The sequence below is a fragment of the Eulemur rufifrons genome, chromosome 15, assembly GCF_041146395.1.
Source record: "Eulemur rufifrons isolate Redbay chromosome 15, OSU_ERuf_1, whole genome shotgun sequence".
Lineage (NCBI taxonomy): Eukaryota > Metazoa > Chordata > Mammalia > Primates > Lemuridae > Eulemur > Eulemur rufifrons.
The window spans coordinates 94,419,000-94,440,726 of NC_090997.1; the positions used below are offsets into that span (position 1 = coordinate 94,419,000).

Sequence of the window (21,727 nt, forward strand, 5' to 3'; positions counted from 1 at the left end):
AAATCAAAAGGTTAAATTTATATCTATTATAAGTGTATTAACCAATCACTTGTTAATCATGTAATATTTTTATAATGATGAAAACATAAGCATTAGCTTCTGATTGTTAACATCAAGCTATTTTTATTTTGTTTCATAGAATAATAATAACCTGGATGCTTGCTGTGCTGTTCTCTCTCAGGAGAGTACAAGGTATCTTTATGGAGAAGGAGACTTGAATTTTTCAGATGATTCTGGAATCTCTGGTCTACGCAATCACATGACTTCTCTCAACTTGGACTTGCAGTCACAGAATGTTTACCACCATGGAAGAGAAGGAAATAGAATGAATGGAAGTAGGACTCTAACGCACAGCATTAGTGATGGACAGCTTCAAGGTGGTCAGTCTAATAATGAACTATTTCAGCAAGAGCCACAAACAGCACCAGCTCAAGTTCCTCAAGGCTTTAATGTTTTTGGAATGTCCAGTAGTTCTGGTGCTTCAAATTCAACACCACATCTTGGATTTCACTTAGGCAGCAAAGGAACATCCAACCTTTCTCAACAAACTCCCAGATTTAATCCTATTATGGTAACTTTAGCCCCAAATATCCAGACTGGTCGTAATACTCCTACATCTTTGCACATACATGGTGTACCTCCACCTGTACTAAACAGTCCACAGGGAAATTCTATCTATATTAGGCCTTATATTACAACTCCTAGTGGTACAGCTCGACAGACACAACAGCATTCTGGCTGGGTATCTCAGTTTAATGCCATGAACCCTCAACAAGTCTATCAACCTTCACAGCCTGGTCCCTGGACTACTTATCCTGCATCTAATCCTCTGTCACATACCTCAACCCAACAGGCAAATCAGCAAGGCCACCAGACCTCTCATGTCTACATGCCCATCAGTTCACCTACTACTCCACAACCACCAACAGTTCATTCATCTGGTAGCTCACAATCTTCTGCCCACAGCCAATATAACATTCAGAATATTTCAACAGGACCTCGAAAAAACCAGATTGAAATCAAACTTGAACCCCCACAAAGAAACAATTCTTCAAAATTGCGTTCTTCTGGACCTCGAACTTCCGGCAGTTCCGCTTCTGTCAACAGCCAGACCTTAAACAGAAATCAACCCACTGTTTACATAGCTGCCAGTCCCCCAAATACTGATGAGCTCATGTCCCGTAGTCAACCTAAGGTCTATATTTCAGCTAATGCTGCCACAGGAGATGAACAGGTCATGCGGAATCAGCCCACACTCTTCATATCCACAAACTCTGGAGCATCTGCTGCCTCCAGGAATATGTCTGGGCAAGTGAGCATGGGTCCTGCCTTTATTCATCACCACCCTCCCAAAAGTCGAGCAATAGGCAATAACTCTGCAACGTCTCCTCGAGTGGTAGTCACTCAACCCAATACAAAATACACTTTCAAAATTACAGTTTCTCCCAATAAACCCCCTGCAGTTTCACCAGGGGTGGTGTCCCCTACTTTTGAACTTACAAATCTTCTAAACCATCCTGATCATTATGTAGAAACAGAGAATATTCAGCACCTCACGGACCCTACATTAGCACATGTGGATAGAATAAGTGAAGCACGGAAATTGAGTATGGGATCTGATGACGCTGCCTACACACAAGGTAATGTTAATACTAAAGGTAATAGTATTAATACTAAAGGTGGGATTATTTTCCATGCTGGACTTATTGGTGTACATTCATAGCAGAAATGGGCATCAACATTATTATTTCATCTTTTCAATGTTGCTCCAAATAATGTTATATTAACATTTGAGCACATTTATATAAATTTTAATTTTATTATCATAAAACTTGAAGTTTGTTTGTGTCATCAGCTCTTCAGAATAATCAACTGATTGGTGTGTTTTGTTTGTTTGTTAATGTTCATAACACTTTTTTTTCCAGCTAATCTTGTACCTGTGGTGATACTGACTTTCCTTTTACAATTTCTACAAATAACAATTCATGAAAACACATTTTCACAAGTAACTAGTTGATTCCTGACTAATATGATAAATCTGCCTTCTTTGACCAGATATTTGAAGAATAAAGAATTTTTTCATTTTTCTAATATGACATTTTCATCTTATATGAAAGTCTAAATTGCTGATGAGTCCTAGAATAATTTACCTCTAAGAGAAATTTGAATCTTGTTCCTGATACTTGTCTCTTTCAACTTGAACCTCCCTTAAATGTTGGTTAATACATTTCTTTTTATTTGAAATCGTGAATAAGAATGTGAATTTTAAATCTATCTTGATTGATTATCCTTTTCTGAAAGAGACTAGTTATGGCATACTGAATTCTATCTGTATTAACTCAAGCAGAGATAATTTCTCTCATATATTCATATGTTTTATCTGACCCCTTAAATTACTTAATTTTCAATAGGAAACACTACATTTATTCAGATAAGAAGGTGAAGGTTAAATGTTTGTTTTCTTGAATGTTGTTGCAAGTTTGTAGATTAACTGAGTCATTTAAAGCGGCAGTCCCCAACCTTTTTGGCACCAGGGACCAGTTTCATGGAAGACAATTTTTCTACAGATGGGTTGGGGTCGGGGAGGCCAGTGTTGATTGCCGGGTTCTGTGGCCTAGAGGTTGGGGAACTATAGTTTTAGAGTAAGGACATATCTTAGTTATCTTTGTATCTGCAATGACTTGTTCCACATCCAGCTGTAGATTGGAAAATACTGTATAACATCACCCTCATGCAGCATGCAGCCACCAACGATCACTGGTACCACTGGTACCACTTGTCCTTTTACAATTTCTAATACAGTGACTTTACTGCGGAGTTTCTTAGAGTAGCCTGATTTTGGGGGCTTATTTTATGTTCCAAACAGTTATACACTAGTGTTCCTCAATCCAAGCTATGGTGCTTTCAAGTTCCATAATCACCTATGCAGCTTTCAAAATATAAAGTGCCCAGGACTCAGCCCAAACTTGCTTAATTAGAGCCTCTGAATGGTGAGGCCTGGGTGCATGGGTGCGTGCTGTGTGCTTTTAGAGGTTCATGGTGATTTCGATTGCCCTATAAATTGTGTTAATACTTTTATTTTCCACATATCTGTGACTAATTGCAAGCACTTTAGTTTCAGCAATGAATAAATTTTGATATACTATTTCTTCCACTGATAATTAATTTCTCTTCTTCCTCAAAGTCTTTTTTCTCCTCCTTGCCTTCTGTTAAAACAGCAGGCTTCAGGCTGAATGCAGTGGCTCCCACTTGTAATCCTAGCACTTTGGGAGGCCAAGGTAGGAGGATTGCTTGAGGCCAGGAGTTCGAGACCAGCCTGAGCAAGAGCGAGACCCGGTCCCAAGAAAAAATAGAAAAATTAGCCAGGCGTGGCCCGGAGGCAGTAGAATCACTTGAGCCCAGGAGTTTGATGTTGCAGTGAGCTGTGATAACACCACAGCACTCCAGCCTGGGCGATAGAGCCAAACCCTGTCTCAAAAAGAAAACCCAAAAACAACCCCAAAAATAGGTTTCCTGTGTTTAGATAGTTACTGATTCTTAAAATGAAGAGCAAATTTTTTATGAAGATAATTTGATAAGGAAAATTTTCAAGAAACATTCACATTTAATTGGATTTTATAAATTACATTAACAAAGTTATTCACATATATCTGGAATGTGAAAAGGAAGTGTTACTTAAACTCGCTATATCCAATTTCTCTCCTATTCTTTCTTTTGCATCAAATCCTATCACTCCTCTGCCTATGATGGCCATCTGTTTCATTTTCAGTAAAAGCTACGAAGCCTTACGTGATCAGCTGCCCCTCCCTGCCACGCTTTTCCTTTTGCTTACCACCTGCTCATTCTATTCCAGCCCTACTGGCTTTACTCTTCCTTAAACATAGAAGGCAAACCTTATGGCCTTTGGATTTGCTATTCCCACTGTCTGAATTCTCTTCTCCCAGAAATCCACAGTTCATTCCCTCACATGCTTCAGTCTTCACTCAAAGTCACCTTTTCAATGAGACATCCCGGGTCTCCCTATCTAAATCCACCCCCAACCTCTCAGCATTCCTGTCTCTTCATCCCTGCTTATATTGCTTAAGGGGGGAAAAATGGGTAATCTAATATTAAGATATGTAATAAATAATATTTGCAGAAAGTTTACCATGTTTTAGGCACCGTTCTGAATGCTCATTTATTTCTTAAAACCAACTATAAAGTAGGCACTAGTATTATTTCTGCTTGCTTATAAAAGCACAAGTGGCAGAGTCAAGATTCTAACTAGGAATTTGACAACAGGGCCCACAGTCTTAACCACTGTACTATAATGTCTTTCTTTCCAGGTTTTCAAGATAAACTCTTTGGAAAGATATCTTATAGCTTCATAGAGCCCATGGCACACCACTGTGGGGGCCACATATGCCTCAATTTAAGAAGCGTGGGGCTAAAAAAATCATTCAATAAAAAAACGAGAAGAGGCAACTGTAGGGAAAGAAATCACAATAAACAGATAACAATTAGAAATAACTTGAAACTATAAAGTAGTACCCTGGATAGGTTTAGAGAGCACCTTCTAAAGGCACCTGAAAGTAAAAAAAATTTCTGATATGTGAAGGTTCTGGTTTAAGATCTACCAAAGAAGCAGGCTTCCCCAGAATCTGCCACTCAAATTGCTTCTCTTCACTAATAGCTATAGACTCAGACTCGGGTTCAAACAGCTGTAACAACCTCAGTCACTTCTTTTTTTTTTTTTTTTTTGAAGAGACGGTTTTGCTCTGTTGCTTAGGCTCGAGTGCAGTGGTGCGATCATAATTCACTACAGCCTTTAACTCCTGGGCTCAAGCGATCTTCCTGCCTCAGCCTCCCAAGTCGCTTGAGACTGCAGGTGCACACCACTACACCCAGCTAATTGGTTTTTTTATTTTTTGTAGAGACAAGTTCTCACTACATTACCTAGGCTGGTCTCGAACTCTTGGCCTCAAGTTTTCCTCCCACTTCAGTCTCCCAAGGCGCTGAGATTACAGGTGTAAGCCCCTGTGCACAGCTCTACCTTCTTTAAACATATCTGCATACATATAGAAGTTCATAACATCCATATGACTATGTGCCCTCGAGTTTTCTATGTTTGTGCACTATATTGAGATGGGTGCTGTTCTGCAACCCTTCATCTCCTTGTTTCCTTCTGGATACTGTTGAACTGGTATTGACCCGGGTTGACCTAGCATCCAGTGATGGAATCTTGATCTAGTGTTTCATTCACTAGTACAAGACAAATCAAACGATTGTTCTTTGATGGAAAATGCATCTTTTCTGCTTTTACCCTACATAGTTTACAAGTACTCTCTACAGTAGTACTAAATGAGGTGGCCTGAATAATCTGATCTTTAAGCAAGAATCTTTTCTGGACTCTAACTTGAGTGGTATAGGTAAAAAAGAGAAAAGAAATACTTCTGCCTCCTGCAGGGAAAGTGACCTTTCTAAAACTCCTGGAACATACTGTTTCAGAGTAGAAAAATAAGTTGAGTCAGGTACTGGAATCATAGGAAAATATTTTTCCCAAAATGAGGAGGAAACATACATAAATGTGGTAACCATAGTGCATTATTTTTCTTTTAGTCTACCATTTGAAATCTAAAAATACTGTAATAAAAATATTTTAATGAAAATGTTCATAAAAGATATATTGTTTGATGTGCCCTCTGCTATATAGAGGTCAAAAGAAAAGTAAATTAATGAAACTTTTACCAAGACCTTGCTTTTATCAGTACTAAGGCTTTAGCACCACCACTATCACCACCCCCACCACCTCCAAAAGAAATAAATTAAACTTGAGTCCTTAAAGACTACCGGAATCAAAGAGGAAAATGAGTGCTAAATAGAAAAAACAAATTAAGATTGGAGAGAAATTTTAAAGTTAATAGATATAAAAACAATTCTCATTTTGTTAAGAACAAATATAGAAGTGAAAATTGCTTACCAGGGGGAATGTCACTGGTCACATAGCTACATTTTTTCCCCTTGAGTCACACCACCTGACTCTACCTAACTTCTGAAAAATATCAAAAAATATTTTATCATTCACTGTGTTTGAGACCTTCTAGTGTCCTCTCCCTTTCATAGTGATTTGTAACACTGGCAGCTTTTATATGTATGGAGGACAAAATGCTTTACCTAACACTGCTGCCAAAAATGATTTCTCATTCTCTTATTTCTGCAGAAATCCATCTGTGGCATTAACTTAACTGGAAAACTGTGTTGTTTTAAAATATATACATATATAAAATCCTAAATATTTTTAATGATATTTTAATACCTTTTTCCCCCCGTCATATTTATGGTCATATCATAATGTTAAGCACTGGCCTTGACTTTGAACCTAAAATAGCAATACAAGTAAGAAAAATTATGAATTGAAAATTAGCTTCTTGAACTTTGTTTCTCATTTCTTGTCATTTTTTTTACCAGTACATCTCTCCAAATCATAACACTTTTCTGTTTAATGAGATTTAATAAAAATGCTAATCATGACACAAATTCAGTGGGCTAGATACTCTTTTCAAAGGAAATACAATTTAAATTCAGATTTTTTAATTTGCACTTTACGCAGCTACTGATTGGAAGTGCCTTTTCTAGAATGTTCTGTGTTGGCATTGAAATCACATTATTGAATAATTAACTCAGACTGGTGCTGTGGCATGCACCTGTAGTCCCAGGTGCTCAGCCTCTGAGGCAGGAGCATTGCTTGAGCCCACAAGTTTGAGGCCAGCCTGGGTATAACAAGACTCTGTCTCTTAAAAAAAAAAAAATTAACTCAATAATTAAGATTAATTGACAGCAAACCACTTCTAGAATTTTGTTTTTTCAAATCAGCCCACTACCCGCAGGTTCTTTTCAGTCTTATGAGTAACTACCTTTTTAATTTGGGGTAAATCTCAGGGTTAGAAGAAACTTTTAAGGTCATGTAGAATCCTACACCAAAGGTTATCGGGTCCACTTATCTGTCCAGCACTCAGATCCCTGTCAGGTGTGAATCCATTCTATACTTGAATACCTGCGAGAGACAGGCTGCCTCCTAAGGCAGCATGTCCCATCATTGGAGAGCTCTGCCTACTAGCAAGTTACTTCATGTATTAAACCAATATCTTTAAAAAGTATTATGAAAGTAACATATACCTAGTAAAAGAAATTTTAAACAAAAAAAGAAGATACAATAAGAATGTGTCTTCTTTCAACCCTTGACCTATCCCTTCCCCTTAGCCCTTCCACCATTAACTATTAGAGGTAATTTCCATTGCAGTTCTTTGATGTTCCTCTCTGTTATATTCACTCATACACACACAAATACACACACACACTTTTTTTTTAAAGCAGGAACACTATGCATATGGGTATATGTGAACATGTGGGATTATGTAGTGTGTACATACTCTATAATGTGTCTAACAGACATACTCTAAATATGGAAATATACAGTATACATGTTTTGCTTAATATATTTTAAGATATTTGCATTTCAGTGTATATATATATATATTTTTTTTTTTTTTTTTTCTTTTTTTTTTGAGGCAGAGTCCCGCTCTGTCACCCTGGCTAGAGTGCTGTGGCATCAGCCTACCTCACAGCAACCTCAAACTCTTGGGCTCAAGCAATCCTTCTGCCTCAGTCTCCCAAGTAACTGGGACTACAGGCATGCGCCACCATGCCCAGCTAATTTTTTCTGTATATTTTTAGCTGTCCATATAATTTCTTTCTATTTTTAGTAGAGACAGGGTCTTGCTCTTGCTCAGACTGGTCTTGAACTCATGAGCTCAAACAATCCGCGCACCTCGGCCTCCCAGAGTGCTAGGATTACAGGCGTGAGCCACTGTGCCCGGCCGTATAAATATATTTCATTCAAGTCTTTTTTATTGTTTATTCATTTTAACAGCTATATTGGAATATAGCTGATATACTGTACAATTCACTCATTTGCAGTGTACAAGTCAGTTTTTAGTATATCCACTGCTTTGTGCAACCATCAACACAGGTACTAGTGTAGAACACTTTCATTCCTCAAAAAGAAACCCCATATATCCTGTAAGCTACCATCTGCCTGTCCTGTTACCCCCACCCTCAGCATTAGGCAACCACTAATCTACTTACTTTCTGTCTCTATAAATTTACATATTCTGGACACCTCATATGAATGGAATCCTATGCTATGTGATCTTTTGTGACTGGCTTTTTCCACTTAGCACACTCTTCACTTAAAAGTTCGTCCAAGTTGTAGCAAATATTAGTACTTACTTCTTTTTTATGGCCAATTAATATGCCATTATATAAATATGCTGCATGTTATTTATTCATTCTTCAGTTGATGGACATTTTGGTTATTTCCTTTTGGCCATTATGAATAATGCTACAGTAAACACTCATGTACAAGTTTTTGTGTGTACATGTGTTTCTCTTCAGTATATTCCTAGGAGTGGAAGTGATGGGTCATATGGTAATTCTGTGTTTAACCATTGAGATGCCAGACATTTCCAAAGTGTCTGCACCATTTTGCATTCCCACCAGCAGTCTGTGAGGGTTTTGATCTCTTTCTGTGATTCTTGCCATTCTAGTGGCTGTGAAGTATTTCATTGTGGTTTTGATTTGTATTTCCCTAATGGCTAATGATGTTGAGCATGATTCCATGTGCTTATTGGCCATTTGCATTTTTTCTTTGGAAAAATGCCCATTCATATCCTTTGCCGCTTTTTTAATTGGGTTATTTGTCTTTATTGAGTTGTATGGGTTCTTTGTATATTCTAGAAATAAGTCCCTTATGTGACTTGCAATTATTTTCTCCCATTTTTTTTTTTACAAAAATGTTCTTCAGAATATTTTCTCCCATTCTATGTGTTGTCTTTTCACTTTCTTGATGGTGTCCTTTAAGCACAAAAGTTTTTTATTTTGCTGAAGTCCAATCTATTTTTTTCTTTTGTTGCTCTTGCTGTTGGTGTCTTTATCTAAGAATCAATTGTCAAATCTAAGGTCATGAAGATTTACCCCTATCGTTTCTCTTAAGAATTATATAGTTTAAGCTTTTATGTGTTGGTCTTTCATCCATTTTGAGTTAATTTCTGTGTAATGGCATGAGGTAAGGATCCAGCTTCATTCTTTTGCATGTGACTATCCAGGTATCCCAGCACCATTTGTTCAAAAGACTTCCCCTGCCACCATTGAATGATCTTGGTATCCTTGTAGAACATCAGTTCACCCTAAACATGTGGGTTTATTTCTGGATTCTCAGTTCTTTTCCCTTGATCTGTCATGTTCCTTATGCCAGTACCGGACCGTTACTTTGTAGTAGGTTTTGAAATTGAGATGTATGAGTTCTCCTACCTTGTTTTTCAAGAGAGTTTTGGCTGTTTGGAGTCTCTTGGAATTCTGTATAGATATTAGAACCAGTTTGTCAGTTGCTACAAAGCAGTCAGCTAGGATTCTGATAGGGATTGCATTCAAATATTTTTCTACATACTTGATATTTTTTTAAAAATGTAGACAGAACTAAAGGGTATATAATGAAGAATTCCCCTCACTAGAGATAACCCATGGCTGTTCATAGATAGTTCATTTTGCATTCTTCTGAATAAATTGAAATTTTATGTCAAACACATATACACCTCTTTTTATACAAATGGAACATAGTGTTTTGCTTTTTATCTTAATCTTTTTGTCTTTATCTCTGAGAGAATTCCATGTCCGCATGTACAGATACTCTCATTAAGAAATGGCTGTATAGTATTTTGTACTGTAATATCTAACCAATCCTTTTTTGATGGACCTTAAGGTAGTTGTTATTCTTGCTTTTACAAACAGTGCTACAGTAAAAATCCTTGTGTATACATATTTGTGTCCGTGTCCAAGTATGTTGGCAGAAGAGATTACCAGGAGTGAAAGTGTTATGTCCAAGTATATGTTTATTTTCAATTTTGATAGATGTATCATTTAGGCTTGGTTATGCTGTAGTAACAAACCATGTCTTAAACGCAAGAAAGGTTTATTTCTAGCTCACATTTCTTGTCCATTATAGATTAACTACTGGGCTCTGTCCTGCATCATCCTCACCCAGGGATGCAGGTTAATATAAGTACCTTGACAAAGGAACTATGGTTGGAACAGCTGTGGTTCCTTCAGCTTCTGCCTCAACACATGTTATTCTTTAGCTAAAACAAGGCACACAGCCACACCTAATTTGGAGGGAATGGAGAGGCACAATTCTGTCACGTAACTGGGAGATAGAGAACCAGAAGTATGTGGTGAAGGACACTAATGACAGCCACAGTAAATGTTGCCAATTTCAATTTTGAGGCTTTCCCTAAAGTATACCAGTTTATACTCCCATGTTTATAAATGAGGAACATTTTTGGCAACATTTATAAGAATGTTCTTTCCCCCACCCCTCCTCCACTCATCATGTTTGTAGGTAGTTGAAAAAAATACATTTTTGTCAGTCTGCTAGATAAAAGTGTATTGTTTGGGTTTTTAAAATTTGTATCTTTTTAAGGACCTTAAATTTGCATCTTTAAATATGAGTGAGGTTAAGCATCTTTTCGTGTGTTCTTTTTCGAGCCATTTGTATTTCTTATTTTGTAAACTTGCCTGTTTTTGTAGGATACCTACTCTTTTTTCTAATTTGTTATTACTTTTAACTGGTCAATAACATTTTTTTGTTTTATAAATTGTTTGCTTTTATATATTCAGACTTAACATTTTTCTTATGGCTTCTGGGTTTTGTGTCGTATGAGCCTTTCTTCAATTCCAAGATTTTGAAAGAAGAACAGAAATCTTATGCTGTACTTTCTCCTTCGTTATAGTGATATTCCTCTCCTTGAAACCATATTGAATTGGTCTCATATGGCATCCTTTCAGAACTTAAAAGCAACTACTAAGCTACAATGTCTTCTTTTAAAAGTATAAACCTTTCAAAGCTATAAACACTCCCACTTCCTATAATGGTTCATCCAGTTGTATTTCTCTGAGGCTCTTTTGATGTCTCTAGGCCTCAGTTTTCTTTCTGTCTAAAATGAAAGTTTTAGACAATATCTTTATCTCAGTACTATAAGGTCACATGCAGAATCTTAATTATGTAAAATAAATACCAACAAATTATTACCTGGCAAGAGGTCCCACCAATTCTGCCAAAAATGACTAAAACTCATCTCTTACTAATATGTATGTATAAATAATTTAAATTTCTTTAAAGTAATTACAGAGAATAAGCATTATTCCTCATAGTTTTGTTGTTGCCCAAATTACAGGCCCAGTTGCAGCACTGTTGCAAGATCTGATTTTAACTGCCTTTAAAGATGGCAAAATAAATGAAAACAGTTTGCTTTATTTTAAAGTGTAATAGCCATCTTCAAACCTTTTGTGACTCAACCACCAAATAAGTGACTATAGTAATAATGGTATGTAAAACAGATATGATCCCCCTGTCAGCAAAGTTACTGTCTAGAATAATCTTGACTTATTTTAGAAGCTGACATTGTATCTTCTTAGGTACAATGACTTGGGCAAGATTTAGTCATTTACCTGATAAGCACATAAAATTGTCATGACAGAAAAACTAAAAAGATACTAGAAGTTAGTACCAATTATGTTTTTCAATGGCAGAATTTCTCCTTTTTCTTTTAAATAAGCCTAAAATCTTTCTACCTATAAATACCTGATACATTTTCCAATGGCATAGGTATTTTTTTAATAAGCAAATTCTCATATTTTTGTTTTTAAAAAAAACTTCTAGGGAAATTAGACGTTATTTACACTAAAGAATGCCTGAAATTAATAAAGCTAACATCATCTGGAACTTGAAGTGTGGTTTTCTAGTTTCAGATAAAATTGAGTAAGAAATTGTCTCTGTTGTTCATCAGACACTGACAAAAGTTGGCTAAATACTAAGCTTGCTTTATAAAACATGTAGAATGGCCGAAGGAGTGGTTTAAGAGCCCTAGTACTTGAATTCACTCAAGGAAATACTCACTTTAACAACCACAAGAGGGAGTTTCATGCTTAAATTAATCTTTATCTATTAAAATTGTAATTTTGACTGAAAGAGGATTTAGAAGGTACTGAGTATTTTTTTCTACCTGTAATTCCTCCTCCTGCTTTATTTAGGAGGACAAGATAGACAGTTTAGTTTAGAAAACTAAAGAAGTCGGTATATGGTTGAGATGTTAAATACACTGCTTACTTTAGTTCCTTGGTAGAACCAGCATATAAAAAAAGCCACCTATCTACAATGTCAGCAGCCTAAAAGTCTTGCCATATTTCATAACATTGAATCTTGCTAGGTGAGTAACATTAAAGGTAAATATTCAAGGAGACTTTAAAATCTCAAGTTTTTGTTTTATCAATATATCTATTTCTTGGACTTAAAGTTAGTATTTTGCTCCTACTATCCATTAAATGTCAAATTGTCATTATTTTACATTTAATAGATATTTATCTAGTGCTATAATTTTCAAGGTGTAAGACTGCGTACCAAGTGGTACAAAATTGAATTCAGTTGTTTAATTGAAAGATGTACTTGATAATGTAAAATCTAAAATGCTGAATTTTTCATAGTGGAAAATGAAATTAAGTAGTCTAACCAAAAAAAAAAAAAGATTCTTCTTTAGTGTGATGATGATTTATAAATACAAAATAATATATAAGCTCTTGAAATTCTTTCCTTAATTTTGTTTCTGTCCTTCATACTTCACTCATGGTATTAATTTATTATTGCCTTTTGAACAGGTAGTATAAAAATTAAGCTCCATTACTATTCAAATTATCTTGAGTTCCAGAATAGTGAAAACTTATATATTTTTGTCTGAATAACTAAAATATCATTACTATGTAAATTTCATACATGAAACTGCAGCACAGTCTTTACCAATGCCTTATTATTATGCTTTTACTACTTGTATCTAAGTAGATATTACTTTAATTTTATCAAAGTATACATATTTTTATATGTGCATTAATATATTCAATATATAATATAGTTTTTATATATAATTGCATGTGTGTATTATAAAACATACAAAGCTTCAATATAACTTTTTAAATACATTTATACTTTTTTATTTATGAGATTTAAATTTTTTTCTGCTAACTTCTTGCAGTGATAGATAAGGCTTCCACTAATAACCTATAGACTGCTAGCACCTCTTCCTTTCTCTTCACCTCTTTTCCCAACTTGTGTCTTTTTTATTTTTACTTACATAATATATATTCATAGTAGATAACATATGGACTTTGTTCATAGTCTCTATCTTAGTCTGTTCAGGCCGCTATAACAAAATACCTTAGACTGGGTAACTGAAAAACAATAGAAATGTGTTGCTCACAGTTCTAGAGGCTGGGAAGTCCAAGATCAAGGTGCCAGCAGATCTAGTATCTTATGAAGGCTCCTTCCTCATAAATAGTTCCTTCTATATGTACTCATGGTAGAAAGAGAAGGGAAGAACAAGTTCCCTCAGGTGTCTTTGATAAAGGCACTAATCCCATAATGACCTAATCATTTCCCAAAGGCCCCTCCTCTTAATACTACCACAATGGGGATTATATTTTAATATATGAACACAAACATCCAGACCATAGCAATTATATATTGTGTTTGCCCTATAGGTTGATTATAAAAGCTGGAACTTAATAAATGGTATATGTATAGTAGTCAAACTTCTAAATGTTCACTGCTGAGCCATATAGTTTATCTGGATTATAGTTCTTTTGTATAGCTTTCTGTTTTTCTTGAAATTTTTAATTTTTCTTTCCCTGCCTTTATCATATCCTTCCAACATCTCCAAGATACCATCTATTCCTTTTTCTAGGAGACTTCTCTTCCCTGTTACAGTATTGACAGGTTGTTTGGTAGGATTACTGCACAGCCATCATGTAAGGATTTTTTTTTTATGCAAACACAGAAAGCATCTAAGGATTTCTTTTATCATTCATATAAATTAGAGAGTCAGTGTTTCTTGGATCTTATATTATCTTCTTTCTTGGTTAATATACCAAATTACTTAGAATATCTCCTTAAATATTTTTCTAATAAAAGACTTGGGAAATAAATTCTAAGTCCTTAAATATCTAAAAATACCCTCATATTTTTAGCTGGGTATAGAATTCTTAGTTGAAAATTATTTTTCTACAGAACGTATCACTGAGGGTCCCTTGTCACTGAGGAAATCTGATGTGTATGTGATCTTGTACCTTTGTGTGTGACCTATTATATTCTCTCTGGAAATATTTAGAATCTTCCTTTTGTCTTTAGTAGTCTGAAATTTTACAATGGTGTGTCTTGGTGTAGGGTTTGGTTTGGTTTTGTTTTGTTTTGTTTTTTTAATCATCCTTGTCCTACATTTAGTGGACTCCTCCAGTGTAAAGTCAGCTTTTAATGTCCTAGACCAACTTTCTGTTTATTTCTCATTATTATATCCTCAGCATATTCTAGCTCCTTGTCTTTCTATTCTACGTTTTAGATTTCCTTTTTTCCAACCCATATATCAAATTTTTATTTTAGCAATGATGCATTTAATTTCTGAGAGCTTTCTGATTCGTTTTTCAGAGCAGATTGTTGTTTTATGGGTGCAGTAGTATCTCATGTCTCTTAATGATATTAATTAGAATTTAAGTTCTTGTCTCTCTTCTGAATTATCTTCACTTAATCTGGGTTTAGTTTTTTTCTTCGTTTATCCAGATCTTTCACATTCATGTCAGATGTTCCTCAAGTGTGTGATGATCCTTGGCTGTTGGTTCATATTTAAGAATGAAGTGCTGTGAAGGCTGACTAAAAGCCTTGTGTATGAAAGTGAGACTTGTTACTTGGCAGACTGCTTTGTGATGGGTAGATGAGGAGTCAGCTGCTACAAGTGAATACTCTACCATCACCACCTAGTGTTCTGTATGTGTGGAGGCCAGGATGGGAAATGTGTGTTTTGCGGGGTGGGAGGAAGCTTAAAAATAAACCTATGGCAAAGGCCCTTCAGGATGGAGAGAGATTGACTTTTCCATATACAGATAGCCAGTTAAGCCTCTGGTCTGTTCTTCACTTCTGCCTTCTGTTGTTACCTGCATTCTACAAAGTCAAGAGCCTCTTAGTTTCTGCAGAGCCCTCCTTGTCCTTGAGACGCTTCTTCATTAGTCTGTCATTTCATCTGGTTTTAGTGTTCCAGAAACTTACTGACATCTATTGTCAATTAATTGCCTTCTTTATTTTATTTTATCTTATTTTATTTATTTATTTTTGAGACAAAGTCTCGCTCTGTCACCCTGGCTAGAGTGCAGTGGCATCATCATAGCATACTTCAACCTGAAACTCGTGGGCTCAAGTGATCCTCCTGCCTCAGCCTGCCGAGTAGCTGGGACTACTTGGGTGCACCACAGCACCTAGCTAATTTTTTCTATTTTTTAATAGAGACAGGATCTCACTCTTGCTTAGGCTGGTCTCTAACTCCTGAGCTCAGCAATCCTCCTGCCTTGGCCTCCCAGAGTGCTAGGATTACAGGCATGAACCATCGCACCTGGCCTGCCTTCTTCTTGTTTATTATTGCTGTTGGATTATACCTGTTTTATTCCTCTGTTATTTTGGGGGGTTTCTTTGTACGCAATGCTCAGTCAACCATCTTTAAACAAAAGTCCTGGCCAATATAATTGAATCTTTATAGCTTGGCTTTTTAAGTCAGTATTAATCTATATGTAAATAAATGACAGGGATGGAGAGAATTTTTTCTTCACTGTAGTCTGTGTAACAAATCACCTCTCCTCCTATGTGAGTACATGAGCCTGGTTCATCTGTATATGTGGTTGGTATGATTTTGTTTACAATGGTTTCTTTACATGTCAAAGCAAGCAAAAACCAAAAAGCCAGTGTAAGTCATTTTCTCAAATCTCTATTCACAGTCATTTTCTGTAACAGGTACAAATGTCTAGCCTCACCCAACAACTCATTTTGTAAGCTTTCCTTATTCTCTGTCCAACCTTCTTTTGGACCCTGGAAGTATAACTGTCCTGTTTCTTCCCAGCCAGCACCTAACCTTTTTTCATTTAGTGGAGGCTGATTAGAGGAAAAGTATCTTTACTATAATTATCCTTCTTCAGTGTGACGCTAATAGCATTGTTTCATAATGGACAAGTATTGGGTAATTATTTTGGACAATAAAGGTCAAAATTGTAGACAAAACCCACAGAGAAGAGAGTTTATAGCTTTAGCTGAATTTTCATAGTGACTTTTAGAAATTCACCTAGACCCCCTTTTTTCTCAGTAATTCTTCTTTCTGAGATTCCTATCTAAAAATCCCAAGCCACAAATGAAAAGTGAACTAAACTCATAAAAACCCAATCACTTTGAAGAAAAAATTTGCTGAGAAATAGATACATCTCTGTCCTATATTCATAGCACTTGTAGCTTGTTTATAATTGACAGTTATACCTAAGAGATTCTAAGTAGTCTACCAACTGAGTAGACTACTGAGTCATTAAGAACATCTTTATCTCATAGTATATTTTTCCCTACAGTCAAGTCTTTTTCTGAAATAACTATACTAATTTTTTTCTGGCTGCCATAAGATTTTCCCTCTATCTTTGGTTTTCAGCAAGCTTAACTATGTTGTGTCTAGGTGTTTTGTTTTGATTTAGCACTATTTGAGGATCTCTGGGCTTCTTGGATCTATGATTTGTTGTACTTCATTAATTTTGGAAAATGTTCGACCTTTATCTCCTCAAATATTTCTCCTGCCTTGTTTTTCTCTTCTCTTTTACTAGTTACACATATATTATTTCATATTGTTCTGCAACTCTTAAATTCTTTGCTTTTTTCCCCACTTTTTTTGTGTGTTCAGTTTGGGTAATTTCTATCTTCAAGTTCAGTGATTCTTCTGTATCTAGTGTGCTGATAAGCCTGTCAAAGGAACTTTTATCCTTGATGTCATATTTTTAACATTTGACCTTTTAATAATTCCTACCTCTCTTCTCAAATTTTCCATCGGTTTCCGTATGTTGTCCACCATTTGAACTAGTTCCTTTAATATGTTCATCATAGTTATTTTTAAAGAACCTGTCAGGACATTTCAGCATCTGGGTCATCTTAGAGTACAGTTCGGTTGATTGCTTTATCTCTTGGTGGTGGATTGGATTTTTCTCTCGCTTTTCTGTATGTCTCATAATTTTTTATTGAATGCCAAACATGTGTGTGTAAAAGGAACAGAAGAGACTGAAGTAAATAGTATTTATGCCCAGAAATTAGGATGCCTCTTTTTCTGTTAGGTTATTAGTATAAGGGGTCAAGTCAACATAGTTAGTAGAGCTGGCTTTTGGTTTTGTTGTTGCCTTCAGTGCATCGGCCTTCAAATATTACTACTTTGAGCAATTGGCTGCTAGTACTTTATGCCTCTTAGAGTGGTGCCTGAAGTGTAGGATACTTACTTTAGTCCTTTTACTTTGAACATTTCTGTGCTGTGATGGGTCCCCGTTTTATTCGGAGTAATGCAGTCAACAAGGTTCTGCATGATCTGGTGACGGGCCAGATAGTAAATTATTTAGGATTTTGCAGGCCACAAAGTTTCTGTCACAACTATTCAGTTCTGTTGTAAAATGAAAACAGCCATAGACAACAAGTAAACGAATGAACATGCCCGTATTCTAATAAAACTCTATTCACAAAGCAGGAAGTGGGCCAGATTTGGCCCCTGGGGCATAGTTTGTTTACCCCTCATATAGAGTCTTGTTCTTGTTCTCCTGCCCTGCCACAGTCTCTCCTGTCATTGTAAGGTAAGTTCCAAAAGGGCAGGAATTTTTGCCAGTTTTGTTCATTAACTTCCCAAGTGCTTACAACACCTGACACATAGTAGGCTGTTAACTTATTAAAAGAGGGAATGAGTGAATTATGTTTTGAGTGTTTTTTTTTTTTTTTAAATAGCATATAGCTGAGTTTTTAAAATCCAGTCCATTGATCTCTCAGGTCTCAATAGATACATTTAATTAGGTTGCGTTTATTGTGATTTCTGATATAATATATTTGGAATTATTCCTATTGGGTATTTGTTTTGTTTTGTATTTCTTTCTTTTATTTCGTCTTTTCCTGCCATCTAAATTTAATCAAATTTTCTTTATTTCTCCTTTTGTTCTGTCTTCATTTAGAAACTGCACATTCTGTTTAGCTTCCTTTAGTAGTGATCCCTAAATATTTAACATGTATATTTGGCTGAGCATTTGAAGGTATTCTTATACTTTCCAGAGCTAGGAATATTTCACCTTTGATCTTTATACTTCCAATTTCTTATTATTCTTTGCTAATACTTTAGTTTCGCTTTGTTTTAGCTGCTCCCCCATCCTCACCATAGTCTTTTTCTGGTTTGTCTTATAGTCAGAGCTTTTTGTAAAATTTACTCATTTTATTCCATCCTTTTGTATTTAATTTCCTTCACATCTTTAGTAGTTATTTCAGCAGCTATGTATCGTTGATGAATTCCCCCAAACTTTGTCTGAATATGTCCTTATTCATTTGTATTCTTTCATAATTTAGTTAGGTGAACGCATTATTTCGTTATCTTCTAAAATTTGTCACTTCCTTTTTTCCTTCAATTTTAGAACATTTTCATCCAATTTCTCCTGAGATCTTGCCTTTTGTCTATTCTTTCTGTTGTCACCTTCTGGAATTCATTTTTTAGATGTACGTGAGACCTTTCAACCCCTCTTTCTTGTTTTTTATCTGTTTGCATTCTGTATTAGATCTGTCTGACAGATCACCAACTGTGTCTTTGACTGTTTCTAATCTGTTTAGTCTGTCTATTCGACTTTTTCATTTCAATGACTTTTTTCTTTCTAGAGGTTGTTTAAGGTACTTTGTCAAATCTGCCTGTTTTCTCAAGGTAGAATCATCCCAAGCTGTCTCTTTATAAAATTCAGCTATTCAGGTATCTTCGCTTCCAGTCTGATATCCTAAAAGATGAGATTCACATCCAAGGATGGGTCACAAGAACCTATAACCAGTTTTTATAGCTTGGTGAGGTCTCCTAAGCAGTTCATTGTTTAAGCTGCAAGATTGATTGCTTATTTTGTTTCTTTACAAATCTTGGGAAAATATTTTCACAAAATATAATCTGAATATAAGGAAATATAAGTGTTTGATTTCTTTAAATGATATAGTTTTTACTTTGTGATTTGAATAATTTAATGTTAACATTCATGTGGATTGAAATCAGTCTACCTGTTTTATTTGTTATATACGTCAAAATAGATTCAACCTATTCCACATTTATTTCTAAAGTACCTACAAAATTTTTATATTAGAATACCTCTTTCATAGATCAGACGTGCCAGACTCTAGAGTAAAAGGGCTTGTCCTTTCCATAAGTTAGATGTGAATTAGATACAGTGAGTAGGTTAGTTGACTAAAGAACCATTAGAGAAGTTATAGGTTTAAAAATGCTGTCTTCAGCCATTAAGTGAGTTTTTTCAAATCCTAAAAAAAAAATTAAAAAATTAAAGTGAGTGACATTTGTTTAAATAATTAAAACAATTTTCACATTAATATTTTTGAAAATTTTAATGTTTAAACTCAAAATATTTGTTTTGACGTAGCTTTGGAATTCTTGACAAATTCTTGTCACAGAAATATTTGTTTGTTTTGTTTTCCCAAGTCTACTTAAAGGTTAATTGACTAAAGTGGGTGAGTCTTCATGTTTACTAATATGTGTTGCAGCTCTATTGGTACACCAGAAAGCCAGAATGGAACGACTTCAAAGAGAACTTGAGATTCAGAAGAAAAAGCTGGATAAACTAAAATCTGAGGTTAATGAAATGGAAAATAATCTAACTCGAAGGCGCCTGAAAAGATCAAATTCCATGTCCCAGATACCTTCTGTAAGTCTTTATGTAACTGTTGTGACCTCTATGCTTTGAACATGAGAATAGGCCATCTGCCATAAGTGTATGTCTTAATCTATTTTTCTACAAATGCTCTTAATTCATACTTATTTTTCTGTCCTTACTTTCCCCTGCCAAACTCCACTCTTTATTAACTAATGACATGAGAATTCAATGCCAGTCTTTCTTACATAGAATTATTTTTCAGCTCGAAGAAATGCAGCAGTTAAGAAGTTGTAATAGACAACTCCAGATTGACATTGACTGCTTAACCAAAGAAATTGATCTTTTTCAAGCCCGAGGTAAAGTTCAATACATACTCAGCTGAAATTCATTGTATTAATCTACCAACTCTTTTCCTGTAGCTAAAAACAGACTTACCGATTATAACCTTAATACTGTCTCAGAACATTTGACTTTGGAGCCAGATAGTGGTAAAGAACTATTGAGTTATTTCCTCTTTACCCTGAAAAGGTAATTATGTACTTGGTTGAAGAGTAACTTGATATACTTTATATCCTTCAGATCCACTTTAGTCATGTGTTAAGGGAAGATGATACTATTGTGTGGATGCATTGCCAGAACTATTGCTTTTTTTTTTTTTATTTCAATAATTTAATTATAGTTAAAATTCTTTTTTTTTTTATATTTCAATAATTTAATTATAGTTAAAATTCTTTTTTTTTTGTTTTTTGTTTTTTTTTTTATTTTTATTTTTTTTTTAATTTAATTTTACAGAATCAAAGAGTCTAACAGTATATCTTGTTAGATACAGTATGTCCTCATAATGTATACATTATTTCTTGTACAATGATATGAAATAATATGGGAAATATTCATTATAAATTATTAAGTGAACAGTGCAAGTTAAAAACAATAGTTTCATATTTTTTCCCCACCCCCCCTTTCCCGAGTCAGCATATTGCTTTTATTTATTAGTAGAATCTGTCACAATATTTATTGAGATTAAAATATATGTATTCACATAAATTTTTCCTGTTTCCTTTTTTCTTTTACCTTTCAAAAATTATACTTTTAAGAATATAATTTAAAAGGTATCCCCTTTTCAATGGCACTAGCTAAATTGATAAAATAGAGAACAAAATAAAAATAAGATTTATACATTCTTAGGACAATGATAGTTGTTTATACTTGAGCTGTTAGTAACAGGCAATAATTTATTATAGTAAAAATATTTATAATTTAATTAAGTTCCATAGAGAATTAAAAGGAAATTTTATCACTTAAATCTAATTCTGAAGTTGAGGAAATAATAGAAATATATAATATGAAAAGACAGGAAAGGGAAGGAAGCCAGCAAAAAAGAAATCCTTAATCACACTTTTGAGTGTAGTCCAGAATCCATTAAACTGGAAGACAATTAGTTTTATTTCTTGTAAAATGTTGGCTAAGCTGTTTATCTTAAAACATTCATAGAAAAATATCATAATTTAACTTTGGAGAGAAAAAGTTAATGCTGGTCTAGAAACTATAATACAATCTTTGAACTTATTCCTTTTGCATAAAATCCGAACCATTATGTTACATTAATGTAATATTTTTATACTTACTTGGGGCAAAGCTATTTAATTGTTTAAGTCCATGTTTGATAATTTAAAATTATATATTAAATTATTAAATTTTAAGTTATTTTCACTTGTCAGAACAGAATTCTACTTCCAATTCTGTTAATGTCTTACCAGCATTGATTTGACCTCTTCCTCAGTTTACCACTTACCTCTGTTTCTGAGTACTATAATATACCTAATAAATTATATTTAAAGTATTTTGAAATCTTATGTATAATTTGCCATTAGAGGGACAAAATAAATTAAAAGCATTTTTCTGTTTATAATGTGTTTTTTAGAAA

The 21,727-nt window shown here is 34.7% G+C and overlaps 1 protein-coding gene across 2 annotated transcripts in view; it reads left to right on the forward strand.

The window, feature by feature from the left end:
• TAB2 (TGF-beta activated kinase 1 (MAP3K7) binding protein 2) overlaps positions 1-21,727 on the forward strand; it is an 84,976-nt gene that overhangs the window by 51,754 nt on the left and 11,495 nt on the right. For both annotated transcript variants that reach the window (XM_069489231.1, XM_069489230.1), the window contains 3 exons: positions 140-1,640; positions 19,694-19,854; positions 20,066-20,159. In XM_069489231.1, the coding sequence (XP_069345332.1) occupies positions 140-1,640; positions 19,694-19,854; positions 20,066-20,159 (1,756 nt within the window). The remainder of the gene's footprint in view (positions 1-139; positions 1,641-19,693; positions 19,855-20,065; positions 20,160-21,727) is intronic.